This window comes from Lepisosteus oculatus, chromosome 20 (genome assembly GCF_040954835.1).
Source record: "Lepisosteus oculatus isolate fLepOcu1 chromosome 20, fLepOcu1.hap2, whole genome shotgun sequence".
Classification (NCBI taxonomy): Eukaryota; Metazoa; Chordata; class Actinopteri; order Semionotiformes; family Lepisosteidae; genus Lepisosteus; species Lepisosteus oculatus.
Window position 1 is genome coordinate 15,978,422 of NC_090715.1, and position 18,451 is coordinate 15,996,872.

Here is an 18,451-nt window from a genome sequence, read left to right on the forward strand (position 1 = left end):
AGAAACAAGTATTTTGGGATGATCTATAAGACCTCCTGGACAGGAGAATCCATGAACAGGGATGGAGAATTCAAGACTGTAATCTTATCTATCTTGTGAGAGATGTGATTCTGTTCACAAATAAAAATAACAAACTCCAGCAGATACATAAGTATTAATTACTAAAAAATCTAGTAAACAAAATCACTAGCTCTTTAAAACACCTGCCATTCTTCCCAGGAGCTGTTCGCTTCTTTGTCATATTTGTTGAATTCAATGATATCATATTTTCTACACTTAGGAACCAGGAAACACATGATTTAATAAATTAGCTGGATGTCGCCTTCAATTTTATAAAGCCATGCTGCACAGAAGCTTCTTGACAGACAGTCTGCGAGAGCAGTGTTTAAACCAGAATTGTGCACTGGAACACAAGCGTCACTGATGCATTTTATAAACTGACACTGCCGACCGGAGTGTCCAGGCTCCCTGTGGAGGGTTAGAGGTATCTTTTCCAAGCACCTGTATTCCCAAGAACAGAAAAAATAAGAGGCCTCTAAAAATTATATGTACATACTGAAGGAAAGTAACAATGATCAAGTGGATTGTTTAATTTAAAGATAACAATTTAAATATGATTCACTGTATGGATTAAATTGGTTTCCAGATTTAAGTGTACTCGTTTTCAAATTAAATGGTGTCTGTATTTGCTAGAAAGAAAGTGCTACACATTCAACTTAATATCTTTTTCCTTTTGCAAGAAAAAAAAAACTTGTTTTAAACTATTTTAATAAGCAAACTCAATAAAGGGAGACCTGTTTCTTTTCAAGGGTGGAGGTTGGAATCCCTTGTAAAGACTGGAATAAGGGTTTTAAAAATAGTTTGAACTTGTAGTAAACTGAGAACATCCACAACCTCCCATCAAAACCAACTTCTCATACTGACAGACCAGTGCTTCCTCAAAGATTGTAAATGATACATACTCTATACATTGCTCTTATTAAATGTATTAACTTTTTAGGTGTTCGATTCCTGTGTCAAACAGAAGTCATTGCAAAGCCATATCATGTATATTAATATATGTAGAAATATAATAAAGTACATATTATAATGTATAAACCATGATACATTATTAAGTTGCTTTTAAAGTATATAAAGTATATCTTGAAAATAAGTTATTGGAGAATTGTCTTCCTTAAGGAAATATTATTTTATATATTTAATAAATAGAATATTTCATAAGTTGCAGCTTAACACAAGTTGAAAGGTTTTTATCTATACCAAGAAGTGAGTTCTTATATCCAAGCTCAATATTTAAGAACCAGAGAAGTTACTCTTTATGTGTGAAGTGCAAAAGTTATTAGAGATGTTTTTTGAATGATTGTGTATAAATTTCAAAGATCAAGTTTCTGACTGTACAGATTTAAATGGTTCTCTTTTCTTTCATTTTAAATTGTATTTACCATGCATATTATTTCTTCAAGAAAAAGTGAACAGAGCTTTTGTTTCACCAATTGACAGTAAGATTAATAAACTAGAATGGAGAACTGACCCCAAAGAAGCTGCTCAAGCTGCTGAGTTGTGCTTGAATTATGAAGTTCCTCTAGGAAAACAAACTCAACGATCACAGTGTCTTAGCCCATGACATATTAACATTAAACCAGGGGTGCTGACTTTACCCACTCATGCACAATGTGATGTGCTTTCCACTTTGGAATATCCTTTTAGAAGCTATTATGTTGTCAGTATGACCAATAGCAAACAAACCAAAAATATAAAACAATACCACAGAACACTTGCTTGATTCAATACAATTAGTATTATATTGTACGATATGTATTGTACAGCTACTGTATAATGCAACAAGTGTGTTACAGTATGTTACAAATTCGTATTCTGTGAAATGACAGAAGAGTAGCAGTTGTTTGTCACTGTGTGTGATGTATTAGGTTTCTACCAGCAGACAGAGAATTTTTTTGTATACAGTTTCCATTGGGAAGACCTCAAAAGTTAAAATTAGTTCTACACAAATGATTCTGAAATTAACATTTATATTCAAATCATATGATTGCAAGTCTGTCATTAAGACTTCCTAATGAATTCATTATTCACATTTTCAAGATGCAATCACTTTTAGTCAGCGGCAGTTAATTTGAAGTGTCACTGAAGAATAACCAGTCAAGTATAGGATCCAAATTGTGGGTTTTATTCATCACTCTATCTTAGTTTTTGACTCATAATTCCTTACAAATATTTACTAAGAATGCACTGTATTGTCAAACTTGACTTGCACTCCTTTGATGTGTAGATATCTGCTTACAAAATAACTACCTATAGCCTTCCACCTAATCATAATGTGATAACCATGAATTCTAAAAAGAAATGACAGATGTTTGTATAATATGTGAATGTCACAGTGATACTGTAAAAAGATTATTTAGCAGTACATTTTCTCACTATATGTCATAGATTACTTCATTTTAATGATTCCTTTTAATCCTCTAATGATGCCATGAATAATTCTAAAGACTGCTGCTAGTTCTAAAGTGATGCAATCATTAGCATATTACATACTGCACATCACAAAGCTGCCATCACAAAAAGAGTTAGCATTAGCAGTCTCGAGTTTGTCTTCATTTAGTCAGATATGTGTTGAAAGTCAATTCAATTTTTGACAATGTAAAACAAAGCAGTTGCCTGCCGTCTTTGGTGTGTAACATCTGTTTGCCTTTATGTAGGTAATCATATCTTTAAAGTCTTGCACCAGATTGAATTTTTCACTTAAAAAAAATAATACCCATTAGGATCATCCAATGACTTAAGAGTATGAAAGTTCCTTTTGCGTGAGAACAGGCGTGTTTGGTGTGCCGAGCACATTTAGTGGCTCAGCAGTGTAATTCATTTAATTTTGAAGCTGACAAACATTTGCCTTCTGCTTAATAAAAGAAGCTTACTATATGGATTGGTAGTGCTTTGCAATTTCACTGATTTAATTTTCACTGAATTCAGAGCATATGCATTTTATAAATGAGGAAAACAAGAATAAAAAAAATAACTTCCCAGTTTATTTCAAGTGTGTAGTTTTGATCCATGTTACAGAAAGTAAGCTAGGTTCGAGGATTTACTAGGCTTAGATCTTGCTCAGAAACTGTAAATATAGTCACTTAAAAGAAACCAAGAGCTGCATCCTGGTGTTGGAAATCATATCTAGTCACATTGTCTTGTGATAAGTGACAAAAACATGGTATATGCAATGCAGTACCCATCTTCTCACAAGTAATATTATTGAATTCAAATAAAGTGCATTTAATCACCTCCTCACTCCCCAATTTTAAGGACCTATCAGTGTTTCAAATCGAGGTTCTGCGTTGTGGTCTAATATAAATTAACAGTGCCATTTGTCTAAGATTTTTTAACGCTTTGTAGCAAGTGAACAAAAACATTATGGACCACACAATTAGAAAGACCTTTTAGTTGATTTTAATACCACTGATTGAAGTGTTTTTAAGTAGTGCAGGATGCCAGTGATCACTGCACATGTCTTGGTGAGGGACAGCCTAGGTCTGGTAGGATCTATCAGTTGGTGCCGGTCAGGTCCTGGAGGAGCAGTCACATATCCCTTGGCACAGACACTGGCAGAACCCATACACCAGGCACACAGTCAGGCTGGAAGGCACCAGACTGACACACACGATCCCAAGAGTCACTTTCTGAATCACCAGCAAGTAAATCCCAAGTGGCAGGGATCCAAAGTAGAAGAACCCTAGCAGCCAAACCAATATCCTTGGCACATGGTTACAGAGCTTGGAGAAGAGGTCCTGGTCTGTGTGGCTGTGAGAAGTGACTGATATGGAATCCAGACTTGGCTCTGCATAGTAATCCGAGCTAGTATTTCTGCTGGGTGTCCGAGGGGAGTCTCTTTGCACCTCCATGATAGTGATAACCAGGCAATTGGAGGAGCCATGGGATGGGCTGGTGGAGGAGAGGTTCTTGGGTGTCAGGACCACCTCTTTGCATTCTGTGCTCCAGGACTTGTCCCTGGTGACCAGTTTTGACATGATGTTGCAGTCGTCCGGCAGCCCAGCCACCTCGTACTCCGTGACCTCTGTCTCGTGACGGCAGAAGGGACAGCTGATATAGTGGGATCCATCTCCAATGTCCAAGATCTTGTTCAGGCATCGGGCACAGACTCTGTGAAGGCAGTCTAAGATCTTGGGCTTGCGGTTGTGTGCATTGTACCTCTGGTAACAGATCTTGCACTCCAGTTCCTCATTGGATAGCTTCTCCTCAGGTTCCGTGTGAGAACAGCTCATTTTTACTTCATGCTCTGTAAAACAAGAAGAAAATAATTCATGTGAATGGCGGAGGCTGCAGACAAGAAATCCGCATTTGGACGTTTTCAAACGCAAATGTCAAAGCCATTTCATGCCAAGTCATCCGAGTCTAGTTCTACCAAGACATTAAAGACTGAAAACATTATCCAGTTCCACTCAAACGTGAGTTATATTAATAGCTACAGTAACATGAATCTACTACAGTATTTTATTTGCATAATTTTTAAAGCGTCAGGAAAAAAAACATTACATTTCTTAAGATGAGCCAGCAATTAAGCAATTAATTTATTGAGAGCAAAAGATCTTAAGGCCCTGTTGTAACTGTTACGGATAACCCTACTCTGAAAACGTGTAAAGGGTAGAACTCATGTTTTTCAGGAAGAACTGGAAGGTTTTTGTGTTCTACATTTAATAAGGGTGGACCTACAGTACCAGTATGCCTTTGGACTGTGGGAGGAAGCCAGAGAACTTGAAACCCATGAAAAAACGGGGAGAACATGCAAACTCCACGCTGAAAGTGCCCCAGGTCCAGAATAGAACCCGGGGCCCCAGTGCTGCAAGGCAGCAATGCTGACCACTGTGCTGCTCTGCCACCCGCGTGTAATAATCACTGTTTGATTATAAGTGATTCTCCAGGATCTTCCTTATTTTATTTGTTAAAGTCTGAAAATAAGCCTGATAACATCATGTGTCTGTGTAAGTGCAGGCTACTAATCCTGCCTTTCTGGTGTCCGCGGTCTTGCCGCCCCCATCCTCCCCGTGGCAGCAGCTCCTCGGCCCCGCGAGGAGGGCAGCTTGCTGTAACTCCAGCGCCTGCTCCCCATGACCGGGGTTCTGTTTACTCAACCACACAGGTTCATGCCCAACTCTAGTCCTTCTGCACACCTTGGGGTGTTTCCGTATCCTTCGTGACGACACAAGAACGTTTTTTACACTTGTTCCAGGCCTGTTCGTTTCTTTTGAGAAGGAAGCCGCAGAATTTCGTGATGCAAGGAAGACAGGCGTGGAAGGCTGCTATCGCAGGTCAATGTTTGAGATGAAAACTGTGTATTTTTAATAGCATATTTCAGCTCTGGTCGTCATCTCTCACACATCAGATGAGATCTGCCTTTCCTTGATTTTAGAATATTATCCCGATCGACAAGCGTTGGGTCTCCAAAGGTAAAACACATCTCATACGCTAGGCTTGCATTTTAGATAGCAACCTGAAAACTATGCTTGTTGCTATGTATGATGATTAGGATGGAAATTGACTTTGTATCAATTGTGAATGTTTTGTAACATTATCTTTTTATTTGTTCTTGGGGCACCCTTCAAATATGGCTCACATTCCATCACTGTAAATGGAAATAAACACTCTTTTCCTGCATGATCGGGTTCCTAGCAGAGAAAACACGCTACTAACGTGTGGGTGTTGGAGGGAATTTGATTGATAACATTTATATCTGCGCACTATGAAAAAGAACAAGGAAGATTATTTCTAGGTTGATGGATGAGTCAATCATTCTGTGTGTTTCTTCAATCCTGTTATCACTTCAGTCCAAATTGAAACATTGGTTTCTTCAATGATAACATTGAGAACAATAACAGACCGACTTTCGTGTAGAAATAGAAAAAATGAGCAGTGCAAGTTTAATATTAGTAGAAGGAAGCAAGGAACCTTGTTTTTATTTTTTAAGGTATGATAATACTTTGTCTGAATTTGCAGAAATGTCTCTTACATTGTAGTTGTGATTTATACATACAAAAAATTAGCAGTAGATTTACACTCCCCACAATCACAACAAGCTCATTTACATGTGACAACACATCACCCCTTCACGTCTGCACACAATCCACTGAAAGCCCATGCCCATAAACAAATTACTCATTTATTGATTGAGTGTGATTGAATCTGTTAAACATGTAATAAAATAATTTTCTTTGACAAACATATTCATTTGCAAAATTGAGCGCTTTGTCCATCCAAAAGGTTACTTGTTGTAGAAAATTGAAAGTTGCTATAAGAAAGTGTTCTATATTGGAGTTATAAGAGCACAGTTTGATAAGAGAGGATTGTAAATGGATGTATGAATGTGTGTAAAACTATTGTATATATAGGGAGTGTTAGAGCTTTGTCAGCCATGTCACATTCCTTTTCAAGTTTTACTAAAAACTATACCGCAATAGAAAGGAAACTCAGTTGTTCTTCAGCCATAGGACGCATGTGACATCTTGGAAACTAGCCTTTATTTGCTGGTGGCTTCATTTATCTATAGGATGTTTGCAGTGAAGAGTATTCAGTAATTCAATGCCTGCTGGAGATGCAAATGTTGTCCCTTCACTGCAGTTTAGTGCAGAAGCAAGTGGCCACTTGAATGGGAGTAAAAGCACTCTTATGACCTCAAGTACCTGGGCAAGTGCTCTCTGCTAAAGCTGTGTGCGATTCCCTGGTGCAGGGCTCTGTGAGGAGAGGCTGCAGAGTCACTGGAACGTGAGAAGAGCTCTGATCAATAATTCCAGAGAGCCTTGCAAGTCTCTAAAAGGCCTGCCTTAGGTTTGCAATGTGTGTGGTGTTCCAAATCACGCCTTTCGAGCTGGTATTCAAACCTGTCCTAATGTCGCGTGGCCCTGCGGTCGATGTCTTTTGAAGACATCACAGGGTGATTTGTTATTGATGACACGAAGAGCTGGGAGTGTTCTGGGATTTAGCTAATAAAGAAAAGATATTGAATCACTGGTCTTAAGCAGTCCCACCTTTTTGAAAAACTTTCATATATTCAACCCACAGTGGTTTCCACATGTCTCACTTTTGGGTTTTGGCCTTGGACCTCTTTTTAGAGACACAGTTTCAGGCAAATGGCTATTAGGTCAATGGCTTTTAAACTACACGTATATCATTGGAATTGTGAATGTTATCTTTAACCTGATGTGCTCATGCACACTGCACATTAACATGCAGAAAATAATTTTCTGAGGTGCCCTAAGCTGGATTGTTTTGAATTGAAACAAATGGCAGATCAAACTTTATTTAGTATTACAGTAGAAAAACAGTGCCAACAAGAATAAATAGGAAAGCTGTTTTTCAAATGAAATATTTTGAGAAGTCATCAAATTGGTGTCTTTGTCATGACAGTATCTTGTTGAATAGCTCAAGCTTTGCATTTCATGTGCTATAAATCAATACTGTGTAGTGTTATCATTGTCCTCTAATGCTATTCTCTTGATTGAGACACAAATAAATGCATGGGACTGACAAAGAAAATTGCTTTTTTCTCCTACTGTATTTTTTGGAGTCAGCTATGATTTATTAACATCTCTGCACTGTACACTGTACATGTGGGCCTATTGTTGTTACAATTGCAATTTAAAACACATTACTTGTGAAATGTGCATGCTTTCTACAGTAACATCCTATAAGAACCAGTTTTACAGGTTCAGTCATCCAGTGATCTTTATGAGGTACTTCAGAAAAAGCAATGTACAAACAGAATAGTCAACATACTAATAACGATGTATTGTGAATCAAACCCTTTGTTATTTATAAATGGGGTCGTTTGGAATTTAGGGTGAGGTGGCAGAAAACATACAAAAAGTTTAACCTTAACTCCTAAGGAGAAAAGCTGTAGCACATAAACCCAGGTCACCCACTTGCAACTAAATACGTTCATCAAATTGGAGAAAAAAACATGGGCTTTGCAACCACAGCATCACAGCTGTAGCTGATGGGGTATGTATTAAGTTTTCCCTACAGTTGCCAACAAGGGTTTTTTTCATTTTCATGTATCTCACTGTTTCGGTGAAAACACCCGGACTGCATTTAATAAGACTCGCCTTGTTGTCTGACTTGGTCCGCCGTGTCTGATCATAAGCACAGCAAAGAAACATGTCTGAAATATTAATGACTTTTTTGTTTCATGGTATGGCTGGAACCAGGTGTGATTTTTGGTTAATTTTCCCCATTTCTGCATTGATTTTTTATATGACCTGAGTGATTATTGGTTCTTCTGCCTTTGCAAAGGCTGAATACGTTTAAGAAGCATAGTTTGCAGAGAGTTTGATGCTGTGCCTCAGAGTTTAGATTTTGTTGTCAATGTGACAACAGATTTTTTTGACTGCTATGTTTTGTGGTCAGATGTGCTGTAAGACTTAACTCCTTTATTTATTGCCTTAGGCATACCTTTGATTTTTCTGAGGTGGCTGTGCATAAATCAAATTATCATAACTACTTATTGACGACAGCTACTTGAAAATCTCCAGGACAAAACTGGAAAGTGAAATGCAGTCGTTGTTTTCCTTACGGGTAAGAAAAACAAGTCTTTTCATTATTTATTAAAAAAGGAAATCAAATTTGTGAGAGCCTGCACATGGTTGATTATGATTTTATCTTGTGTAGCAGAAAAGTGGGAATTTCTATAGTTTTTAGCTGTGCTATTTTTCAATTTATTTGTTAAGATTAGGAGCCTCTATTTACAGATATCTCCATCAACAAAATTATGTAGGTACTTTAATAACATTTACGAAAGGTTGCAGAATGCCTTACCAGTCATGCCTAGAAAATCAGATTGCCAGTTCTTTTTTTAATTTTAGCTTCTGCCAATGGATACAGAAACCAAATTCATGGTCAAAATGCTTCACTTGCTTTGACTATTAAGTCTTGCCAGGTTTAAAATAATGTGTTCCAACTTAAATGTACTTAGAACCTCCCTGCTGCTACAAAATACATCTGCCAAGGAAAGAAAATTTACTTTCTCAGGTTTTGTTGGACTCTGCTAAATCATATTGAAAATGTATATTGAACTACAGGGAGAACGCTTGAGGTTTTTTAGATTGTTTTCTTTCTGTGTGTGACAAATGATGAGGTGCATAGGAAAAGTAAAAAATATATGCAATCAATTTATTCCAGCTGTGTACTCCTGCTTTTGTAAGATCACCTTCAAAACATATATATTACAGGATAGCGGGGATATTTATGCAGGGATAACTGAATTCCCTTTATATCTTAAAAAAATGGATTCTAAGGATCGTTAAAAGATGAATCTGTCTAAACGCAGTCTATTTTGGTGTTCAACGTCAAATATGGTTTCAAATGTTTTCATATTAACTTAATACCTTTCCAATTTTTTAAGATTTTGTTTGTTTGATTGTGGATAGCTAAATATGATGTTTTTCAGTTTCATCTCCGAAGTTGGATATAAACCCAAATTTAAAGAATTTGTACAAATACAATGCTTATTATCACATTTCTTTATTTAACATTTACGATTCCACCATAACTTTTTATTTTATTTACTCCAATATTCGAAAAGGGCTAGGGAGTATTGATTAGTGTAATCATTTACAACATGTTGTTGTGCTTTTTACAATCCTAGATTAGGTAGGATAAAGGTTTGACAGGTAATTTTCATATTAGTAATTATAACATATTCCATTTGTTTTGTATTAGTACTGATGTGATACCATGAATCTGGTGACTATATTATATGTCCTTGGGTAATTCCATCTACTGTACATGACTGGAGTTGAAACATATGGGATGACTCCAAGGGTTAGATCCATTGCTCTATTCTTTCCCATGTGCAGAATTTCGGAAGTGGGTATTTTTACATCCCTCTGTCATCATTCTGCAGGCACTGATAAAAAATGCCATCAGGTCCTTCCGTCCCTCAGAGAGTGATTCTCTTAATGTGCCACAGTGCATTAGCTGGTCCTCTCACAGCTGACTGCTGCCTTTTTCATGCTAAATGCAAACCAAACTAATCATCTCCTAGGTAAACTGTGAAGTGATTTGTGCTTGTTCTTTGGTGCCGTCATAAAGGTTAATAGCTTATTTACATGACAATGGGCAATTTCTGCGATGTCTGCTGGATCGGCATCAGCTGGGGCCCTGAAGACCTGCTTCAAATTCAACACGGGGGAGGTTCGGCATTATCAGCAGGAGAAATTTGACAGTACTTTAAAGAGCAGACGGTGCCCTTCAGAAAACAATTGTGAGGTAATGAATGTTTTGCAGGGCTGTTCTCCATATGCCACGACTGTTATATTTTTATTTTTTGTATTACCCTTATACTTGTGGTTATTACCTTTCTTTTAAAACAAAGCAGAATTTAGAGAACAACCAACTCAGTAATTATTGACCAACAGCTATCTTACCTTTCTGCAAACGTTCTGCAGCAGAACAACTGTTGCTGTTTAGTTACAAGCCCATATATCTGCAAATAAGCTGCATACGTCTTTTCAGTCTGGGTTCGGATGAAGGCATAGTACACAAACAATCTTTGTTGGGATTACTAATAATTGCTTGACACAAGGCCAGTCATTACTCTGGCAAGCCTGGACAACTCATGGCTAACGTCACGTGACCATTTGGTGTTTTAACTCTCCTGTCTTTACTCCGTTATTCTATTTCAGACCCTTTTGGGATCCTATAACTCTCATATTGTTCCCCTTCAGGGGAAAACCGAACAGGTTCCTGTGAGCATACATCATCTCTTTTAGCTGCTTCACACTGGCTCCCTGTGGATCTCAGAATGATTGAATACACTGTTGCTTGCCCTTAAGGGCTTGAAAGGTTTGCTTCCTGACTACAGTGGTGAACCATTAACCCCTTATATACCTGCATATCATCTGTGCTCTTTTGACTTTGGACTTCTTTCAACTCCAGATATGAGACTCTGCACAGAGAGACCAGGCTTTCTGTTCTGCTGGAATGATCTATTAGACGCAATCTATTTACACAAGTACACACCCTGAGAGAAACACAAAGCAGGGGGCAGACTGGGGGAGAATGTCATTCCCCTTGTTACATGACGCACCCCCATAAACAAATACTGTACATGGTCCCCCTTCTTAATTCATGTGCAAAAATAGTATACCTGTGATGAACATAACCTGAAGAAGCCTCTGCCTTTAATTACCTGGCAAACATTAACTTGTAACATTACCATTAACAGTAACAAAACAAGCAACAAACATACTTTGCTGAAGGATACAGCAACATCGTCTACACTGGGGAACTGAACCTACAGTCCTCTGGTAATGCACTCAATCACTGCAACGGGCACAGGGCAGGATACACCCTGGAAGGAATGCCAGTCCATTGTAAGGCACAGACAGACACGCACACCAAGGCCAGTTAACCCACCAGTGTTTCTTTGGACTGTGGGAGGAAACTGGAGTAAACCCATGCAAACACTGGGAGAACATACAAACTCTACACAGCTGGCAGCCCAGGTTCTTAATTGACCCCAGGGCCTCAGCACTGTGAGGCAGCAATGCACTTATTCCTAATTAAAGTGCTAAGCCTTCATATCACATTGATATGTTTTCTAGAAGATGTCCCAGATCAAACAGAGGGGTGTGAGCAAAAGCTGTACTGATTTAATTCAGCACCTTCTTTAATTACAGCTAGCATCTTTATCTCTGAATGAACCAAACAACCACTCTTTGTTATTTTTTACAGGAAAGATAGGGTGCAGCTGGATCTAGTTACTCTCAGTTGAAGCTGTTGCTTTAAAATATTAAAGATGTTTTAATATAGTTCAGGTGGGTAGCTGTGTCAGCATGCATAGGCTGCAAAGGAGCAAGTAATAGGTTTATTCCATGCTGAAAAGAGAAGAAAGAAAACACAATGTTTCTGCTGTGGAACCTTCTTCGGGTGTGAATTGATGTTTTGTGTTTTGTGTGTTTGACGTTTTAATATGTCAGTTTCAGTTAGCATTGATGCTATATATTGGAAGTTACAGTTGTTGTAAGAGTGTGATTCATAGATGCATATGAAATGTCTTTATTTTCTAAATGAACTCATTTAACTTGGGTTTATTTCCTGATTTATATTCAATGTAAGTCACAGGATTAATGCAGGGATGTGGATCAGCAGGGAAACAGTAATCAGAGGTGATTTGTTAAGCTGTAATTAATTTGAAGATAATGTGCTTCTCTCCAGTTTCTCTGTCCATCTCTGGGGTTCCACCCTTGACTTTTTGAATATGTAATCAGTTGCAACGTAAAACAAGTCTTGTGATTTCTTGTCTTCCTATATTGCACAACACATTGAGCAATGGCTTCTAGGTCATGCTCCAATTAACACTATGCTTTTAAGAAGTATAAATGCCTGCTATGTCAGTTGAACATGACATAAACACACATACAGATTTATTTTTAAATTATTTTTTAGATTTCTGCATTTATCTGACTACATCCTTCAGGTTGACATTCTTGTAAATGACCTCCTTGTGATGTCCCAAGAGATTTTAATAAGCAAGAATTTTAGTTAACATTAGAGAAGTTTAAGAGATTGCAGAAAAGTGATAATGGTCAAAATAAACTAAAGGTAATCAGTAAGCCGAGACAAAATATAATACCACCCACTGTATAACATTGTAAATTTAGCTCAGATGGTGGTCAGACACATAAAGATATGTCATGTAACAATTCTTATCTGTTCACAGGCATCTGATGTACTGTAGTGCTATTACTGGTGAATAAATCACTTTTTTCACATTTCTATGGGCCTGACAAAGGAATGGGTGCTCGTCTAGTCATAATGACAGTTTTTAGTGAGCAAGCTGTCTAGAGGGGATGAGAAAATTAGCATCTCTGTAATGTGAAGTAAAACCAAACCAATAAAACCTGCTGGAAAAGCAATTTATTTTGACTATGCTTTCTTAAAGAGAGGGGTGAAGAAGAAGCTAAGCCTCTTTGGGCTAGTGTATTGTAAAGAAATGATGATCTGTAATTGCCTGCTCCAGACTGTCACAGTCTAGACATGCGTTACAAACTCAGCTGAAGGTGGTAGTTGATCTGCCTTCAACCCCAGTGTAGGTAATGGCTTTGAGGCAGGATGTTAGGCTTCAGACTAGTCTGCTATGATGTGTGATTCTACTTTCCATTATACCATGAATCACATCAACTGTTTCAGATAATACCTTCTGCTTTTCCCCAGGTGTCCTCCTACATACTCAGCATAACATCTTTATTATTTTCTAAAATGCATTGAATTTCAAAGTGCTAGAGGTGCCGTTCTTTAAACTTCAGGCATACTGTACATATATTCCAGCTAAGAAGTGTGAGCCACAGTGGGTATTTCCAAAGGCAATGGTTAAGAGAATGGTCTGAGTTAATTATGAATTAATTATTTTGAATTATGGTGCAAAATCAAAATATACGGTCAAGATGAGGTTTGTTTTAGGATGCAGATCTTGAACGCCACTTAAGATTTAGCTGTATACTGTATAACTTCAGTGGCAAAAACACCACTACAAGTATTAATAATAATATTCCACTGAATTCCAACATGATGACCTCTATGAGCAAAATTTGCCAAATTTTCATACCATCTGTGGTGCATGACAAGAGGCCACGCTTCAGTCATTGTTCAGTGCTTTGGACATTAAAAAGATCTTGTTACATTTTGTTTCAGAATGTAATTACTTATTATTTTTAAACTCAAGAGCCTATCTAAAAAATAAAAATAATTCTCAGTTAGATGGCTACAAGTTGGATAATTCCCAAACTGTTGAACCATGAAAATTAAAATGATATTTTTATTTCTCTCTAATTCTGACAACTACAGTAACAATGCCGTGAGAGTTTCTCTGGACTGGTGTGTTTGATCTCCCTGCATTGTCTCGTTAGGAACTGCCTGTGCTGACAGGAGTTCTCAGAAGACTTGCACTAATGTGGTTTGATGTCTTCACATGCTCAGAACACACAACCATGAAGAAGACTGCTCAGCAAACATGCAGAGTTCCTTCTTATAAGATCAGAAAAGCACTGGCTTTGCACCACTTTAGGATTGGAGGTGTTTTGCTTGTCCGATAAAAAAAAATAGCATTCTTCCAGGTCCTCTGGGTCTAATCAGACAGAAACAGAGCCATGTAGTTCGGGGAGAGCGCAGAAAGTGACCTCCGTGTTTCTCTGGAGCGATGGGGGTAATGATGTTGTGTGTGGGCATAAGCACAGGAGAATTAGTATTCGGGATTTTCATCTGCGACGGATCTATGAGTCACATACTAATCTGCTGGTGGTGGAAGTGGCCTCCGGAGTGGAATGAAAGGCCAGTGCAGGTCCTTAAAATGAGATTAATAGACGTCACCAGGCAAGCCAGTGGAGGATGCATTTAAATTGCAGCTGCTCCTTTTTTTCATATTTGAAGCAAGAGTGGCAGAAGACTTTGGGAGACTTGAAGTAGCTCACGCATGCAGCCGTACCAGAGCACCTGTGGGTGCAGAGAGAAAACCTCTGACTTCAGCGCTGATATTTAATGCCAATTAATCCCTGAGTGTCATTTCACAGCTGTCTCTTTTCTTCCAAGTCATGATCGGCACTACGGTGATTCGGCGATTTGCTGCCTGCCGGTTGCTAACCTGAGACCATTGTGCTCATTTGAATTATGACCTCGAGCTGCAATTGAACCCCAAGACTGACGAATGAGCCCATAGCCCTACTGACGTTCTTATCCATTAACATCTACAAAATTAAGTGGTGTCCTTGTCATAAAGCAAGAGATCAGACAGTCTTGCATTTTCATACGGTGCCCAGTACTGATGTTGAGCTATACCTTTTTAACAGAATGTCATCAAGCTTCACGTTTAATACTCTAAGCTAGAGCTTGCAGTACTGTGACAATATCTGACAATAATCCAAGACGGAGAAGTAACCCCCCTCATCTTTACGCTGGGACAGAGTACAGTGGAGATGAGCGCATCCCTTATATGGGTATGATGCCCTTGAAAAAGAAAAAAAAATATTTAAGGCAAAAAAATAAGTTTTATGTGACCTTTCATTTTGTCACCGTCTTAGTATGAATTTGGGCTATTAATCAGTACATTGAATTGTTTTTAAGGTAAGTTCTGTCTTTTCTGTAATCTTGCACCTCAATTAATTATTTTGGCTGCATCAATACATTTTCTTTTTCTAATATTTTGTCCTTTTTTTCTTGGGGGCTTGGTACTATGGATTGTGAATCAGGAACCTATAGATTGTGGGTAATCAAAAGCATACCATACACTGCATTCCAGTGCACAGCACAATAATAATGCTCTCCAGAGCAGAGGATCATGGGCTCAAATTCTCGGTGTGATGCTGCTCAGTTGTGTGTATCAGTAAGGCATTTACACAAAATACTCCAGCAAATGCATCTGTTTTATAATTGCAGCCTCAGGTCATCTTTGGTAATAAGCATATGTTCTCGGTTAACATAAATAGAATGAAGGAAAATAATTAAATCAAAAGGCTGGATTGTTGTAGTGTTGTGCAGGTCACACATGTGCCTAAGGCAGACACATGTCTCTGGGTCTTGGAACAGGATCAGTTGTAAAATAAGAAGATAAAAAAGTTTTTCTTTCTAATCTGTCTTTGATTTTCATTTAAATATGAAACTTATTCTTCTACCATCCACCACTGTAAAAAACACTTGCTTTTTACCTCTCTTCTGCTGGGCATCTATTTTAAAATGGGGCTTTTTAGCAGAATTGTTGAAGCCAAATACATCAATACTGGGAATGGAAAATTGCACGGGTTACAGGTAACCGCAGGGAATTATGTGCTCGGTTCACGTGCTTGCATCATGACTGTGATGCTCTGCCAGCAATAAATAAATATCGAGAAAGAAAACGTGTTGGAGAGCTGAGATAAGAGAGCAGGGTGTTGCTGTTTTTTAACAGGATTTTCTTGAATTTTGGAACATTGCCTTTGCTTACAGTAAATAGCTGTTTTACATTCTGACTTAATAATTGAGGTTATTATTATCATTAAAATGTATGGTTTTAAAAAGAGTCTGCATGATTTCACTGATGAATCAAACTGCTTCAGAAATTCAGATTTTTTCTGTTGAATTCCAGTCACAGGGCACAGTTAGTCTGGTATCATGAAATGTACATGAACAATATTCCCAATCATTCCCTTCAAAGTAGAGAATGTATGCTTAAATATTTTTGCTCTACTTGTTTTACTTGTTAATAAACAAATAATAAACAGCAATATATTTAACGTCTGCAGTTTTAAAAAATCAGTTTATTTTTAAGTCATCCCATTTTTTTAAACCTTGCCCTCTGCTTTGGATTAAATCAGAAATGAATGCTTTCAAATAAAATTTGTATTGTATTGTATTGAAGTACAACCTGCTTCTGTCAGTTACTGTTTCCAAGGGGGCTGGGAGGCCAAGCAGACCTTGTTTTTTTGCCAGTTTGTGTGCACACCCTGCAGGGGTTGGGGTTGAGCAGTCTTTGGCTTTAAATTTGCCTTCGTACTTGAAGCCACCTACTGAAAGAGAAGAAAAGTGATATGTGCCCACATGCTTCTTTTTCATCCTGAATATAAGGAAAGGACTGTACCTTTCCACTGTCATTTTCAGGCTAGATTCAGTAATTTAAAAACAATTCTCTAGTGGTTCATGTGTTTGTGTTTGAGCGTTTGTTAGGTTACAACAATTTTCTAAATGTAAAACGTTTTTTAAAGACATATGTATCAATACAATTCTAAAACTGAAGTTTTTGCAAAGCACACTTTTCATGCTCTCAGAAGATGCTTTATATCTGTTGTCGGAGGCTTCTAATTGAGGAAGAAGATGTTTGGGATAAATTAATTAACACTACAGATATTCAGTACCCCAGAGAGATTTTTCTTGTGTTTTAAATAAGCATCATGTTAACCAGAATGTTGTGTACCAAGAGGAATCTGGTACAGATTTAAATCCAGTAACTTTTAAATATTATAGACTTAAACCCCAAGCCTCCTGGATAAGAGAGGTATTGGATAATGTTGGTTTAATCATGCAACAGATGTCTCGCTGTGGAAGGGGAAAGCAATGCATCATTCCGTTTTTGAAATCAGCTCGTAGATTTTTTTAGTTGAAACTCCTCAGATATATGTTAATACATATATATAGTCAAACAAAAAAAATCTTTATTGAATCTGCTTTCAGATGGTTAGCATTCTTAAGTCACAGAAGAGAAAAAAACTTGTCTGCTGATCCAATAAAATGATCTTAGCGTTCTTTTCTTGTGCTGTAAGGCAAAAGACCATTTTTTATACTTTGCAGCATGAACAAATAGACCTCTTAGAAATGTACAGATTGCCCACTTACCTACTCATGCCTGAATCCTGGCATGCAGGGATTCCCAGACGCATTCCAGATGTTGCGCGGGGAGCAAGGAAACAGCAGTGTGCCCGAGCCCTGACAGCCCCCCTCTCCGGCTCTCGCAGGTGTACAAGAAGAAAGCCGCCGCCAGGCTGGGAGTCATGGGGCACCGCCTGCAGGAGCAGGAGGACGACTTCGCAGGGAAGGCAGACTCCTACCAGAGAGAAATCCGACACCTCCAGCGGCTGCTGCGAGACAGACAGGAAGTGCTGGACCAGGCGCTGCAGCAGAAGAGGTAAGGCAGACGCAGTCAAAACAAGCCAATTAGAGGCCAGCGGTGGAGGGGGGGGGCAGCTGCTCCCTCTCTCGCTCTGCCCTCTCCTCTTGCTCGCGGCTGGCTGGCAGGTTTCTCTCTCCTCACTCCAGTGCGCTCTGTTCTTGTACTGGCTGTCTCTCCTGAAAATAACATGCATGCAGATAATGTAGAACCTCTAGACCTGGCTAGCATATACATGCTGTTGTCTGAAATCTGTAATTTTTCTGGGTTAAAATAGCAAGATCCTTCTTAACTGGTTAGAATGGCAAGCGTTCATCAAACCCATGTAAAATGCTTCTTTTTGCTTTTCATGCTCTCCTTTATTTTATACTTTTTTAACTTTGGAGGTATTCTTTACCTTTCTGAGGTTTAATTTGTGAGTTAATATGCTCCTGGGTAAACACTGTTTTATTTTAATCCATTGACGAAGTAAGGTACTGTATTTTTCCCCTACAATAACTTCTTGTAGTCATCTTGTTTTGATAGCCCCAAGTTTAAATAGCAGACAGTACAGATGGTAATGGCTTAAAACATTATATATATTGTTCTTCCAGGATCCTTATGTTCTGAAAACAGAACAGATCACTTAGTCATACATACACACCTTTGTCACCTTGGATTTTGCCAGTTTTATGGTCCAGTGTCAGCAGTTATTTTAAATTCTTCTTTTTTTGCACACTAAGTGGTGGTTTTATTTGCCCTCTAAAAAAAGAAAAGGTCCTCCTGTATATCTGTTTGAGTGATGTTGGAAAATGTAGAGTC

General features: G+C 38.2%; 2 protein-coding genes across 5 annotated transcripts in view; one reads left to right on the forward strand and one right to left on the reverse strand.

Annotated features, from left to right (window-relative positions):
• cep89 (centrosomal protein 89) overlaps positions 1-18,451 on the forward strand; it is an 84,493-nt gene that overhangs the window by 48,663 nt on the left and 17,379 nt on the right. For all 4 annotated transcript variants that reach the window (XM_015368241.2, XM_015368244.2, XM_069181169.1 and 1 more), the window contains one exon: positions 17,499-17,668. In XM_015368241.2, the coding sequence (XP_015223727.2) occupies positions 17,499-17,668 (170 nt within the window). The remainder of the gene's footprint in view (positions 1-17,498; positions 17,669-18,451) is intronic.
• On the reverse strand, positions 3,023-17,504 carry LOC107080013 (E3 ubiquitin-protein ligase RNF182). Its single transcript, XM_015368246.2, has 2 exons — positions 17,380-17,504; positions 3,023-4,306 (listed from the first exon to the last, which is right to left on the reverse strand). The coding sequence occupies exon 2, from the start codon at positions 4,290-4,292 to the stop codon at positions 3,570-3,572; it is 723 nt and encodes a 240-aa protein (XP_015223732.1). The 5' UTR covers positions 4,293-4,306; positions 17,380-17,504; the 3' UTR covers positions 3,023-3,569.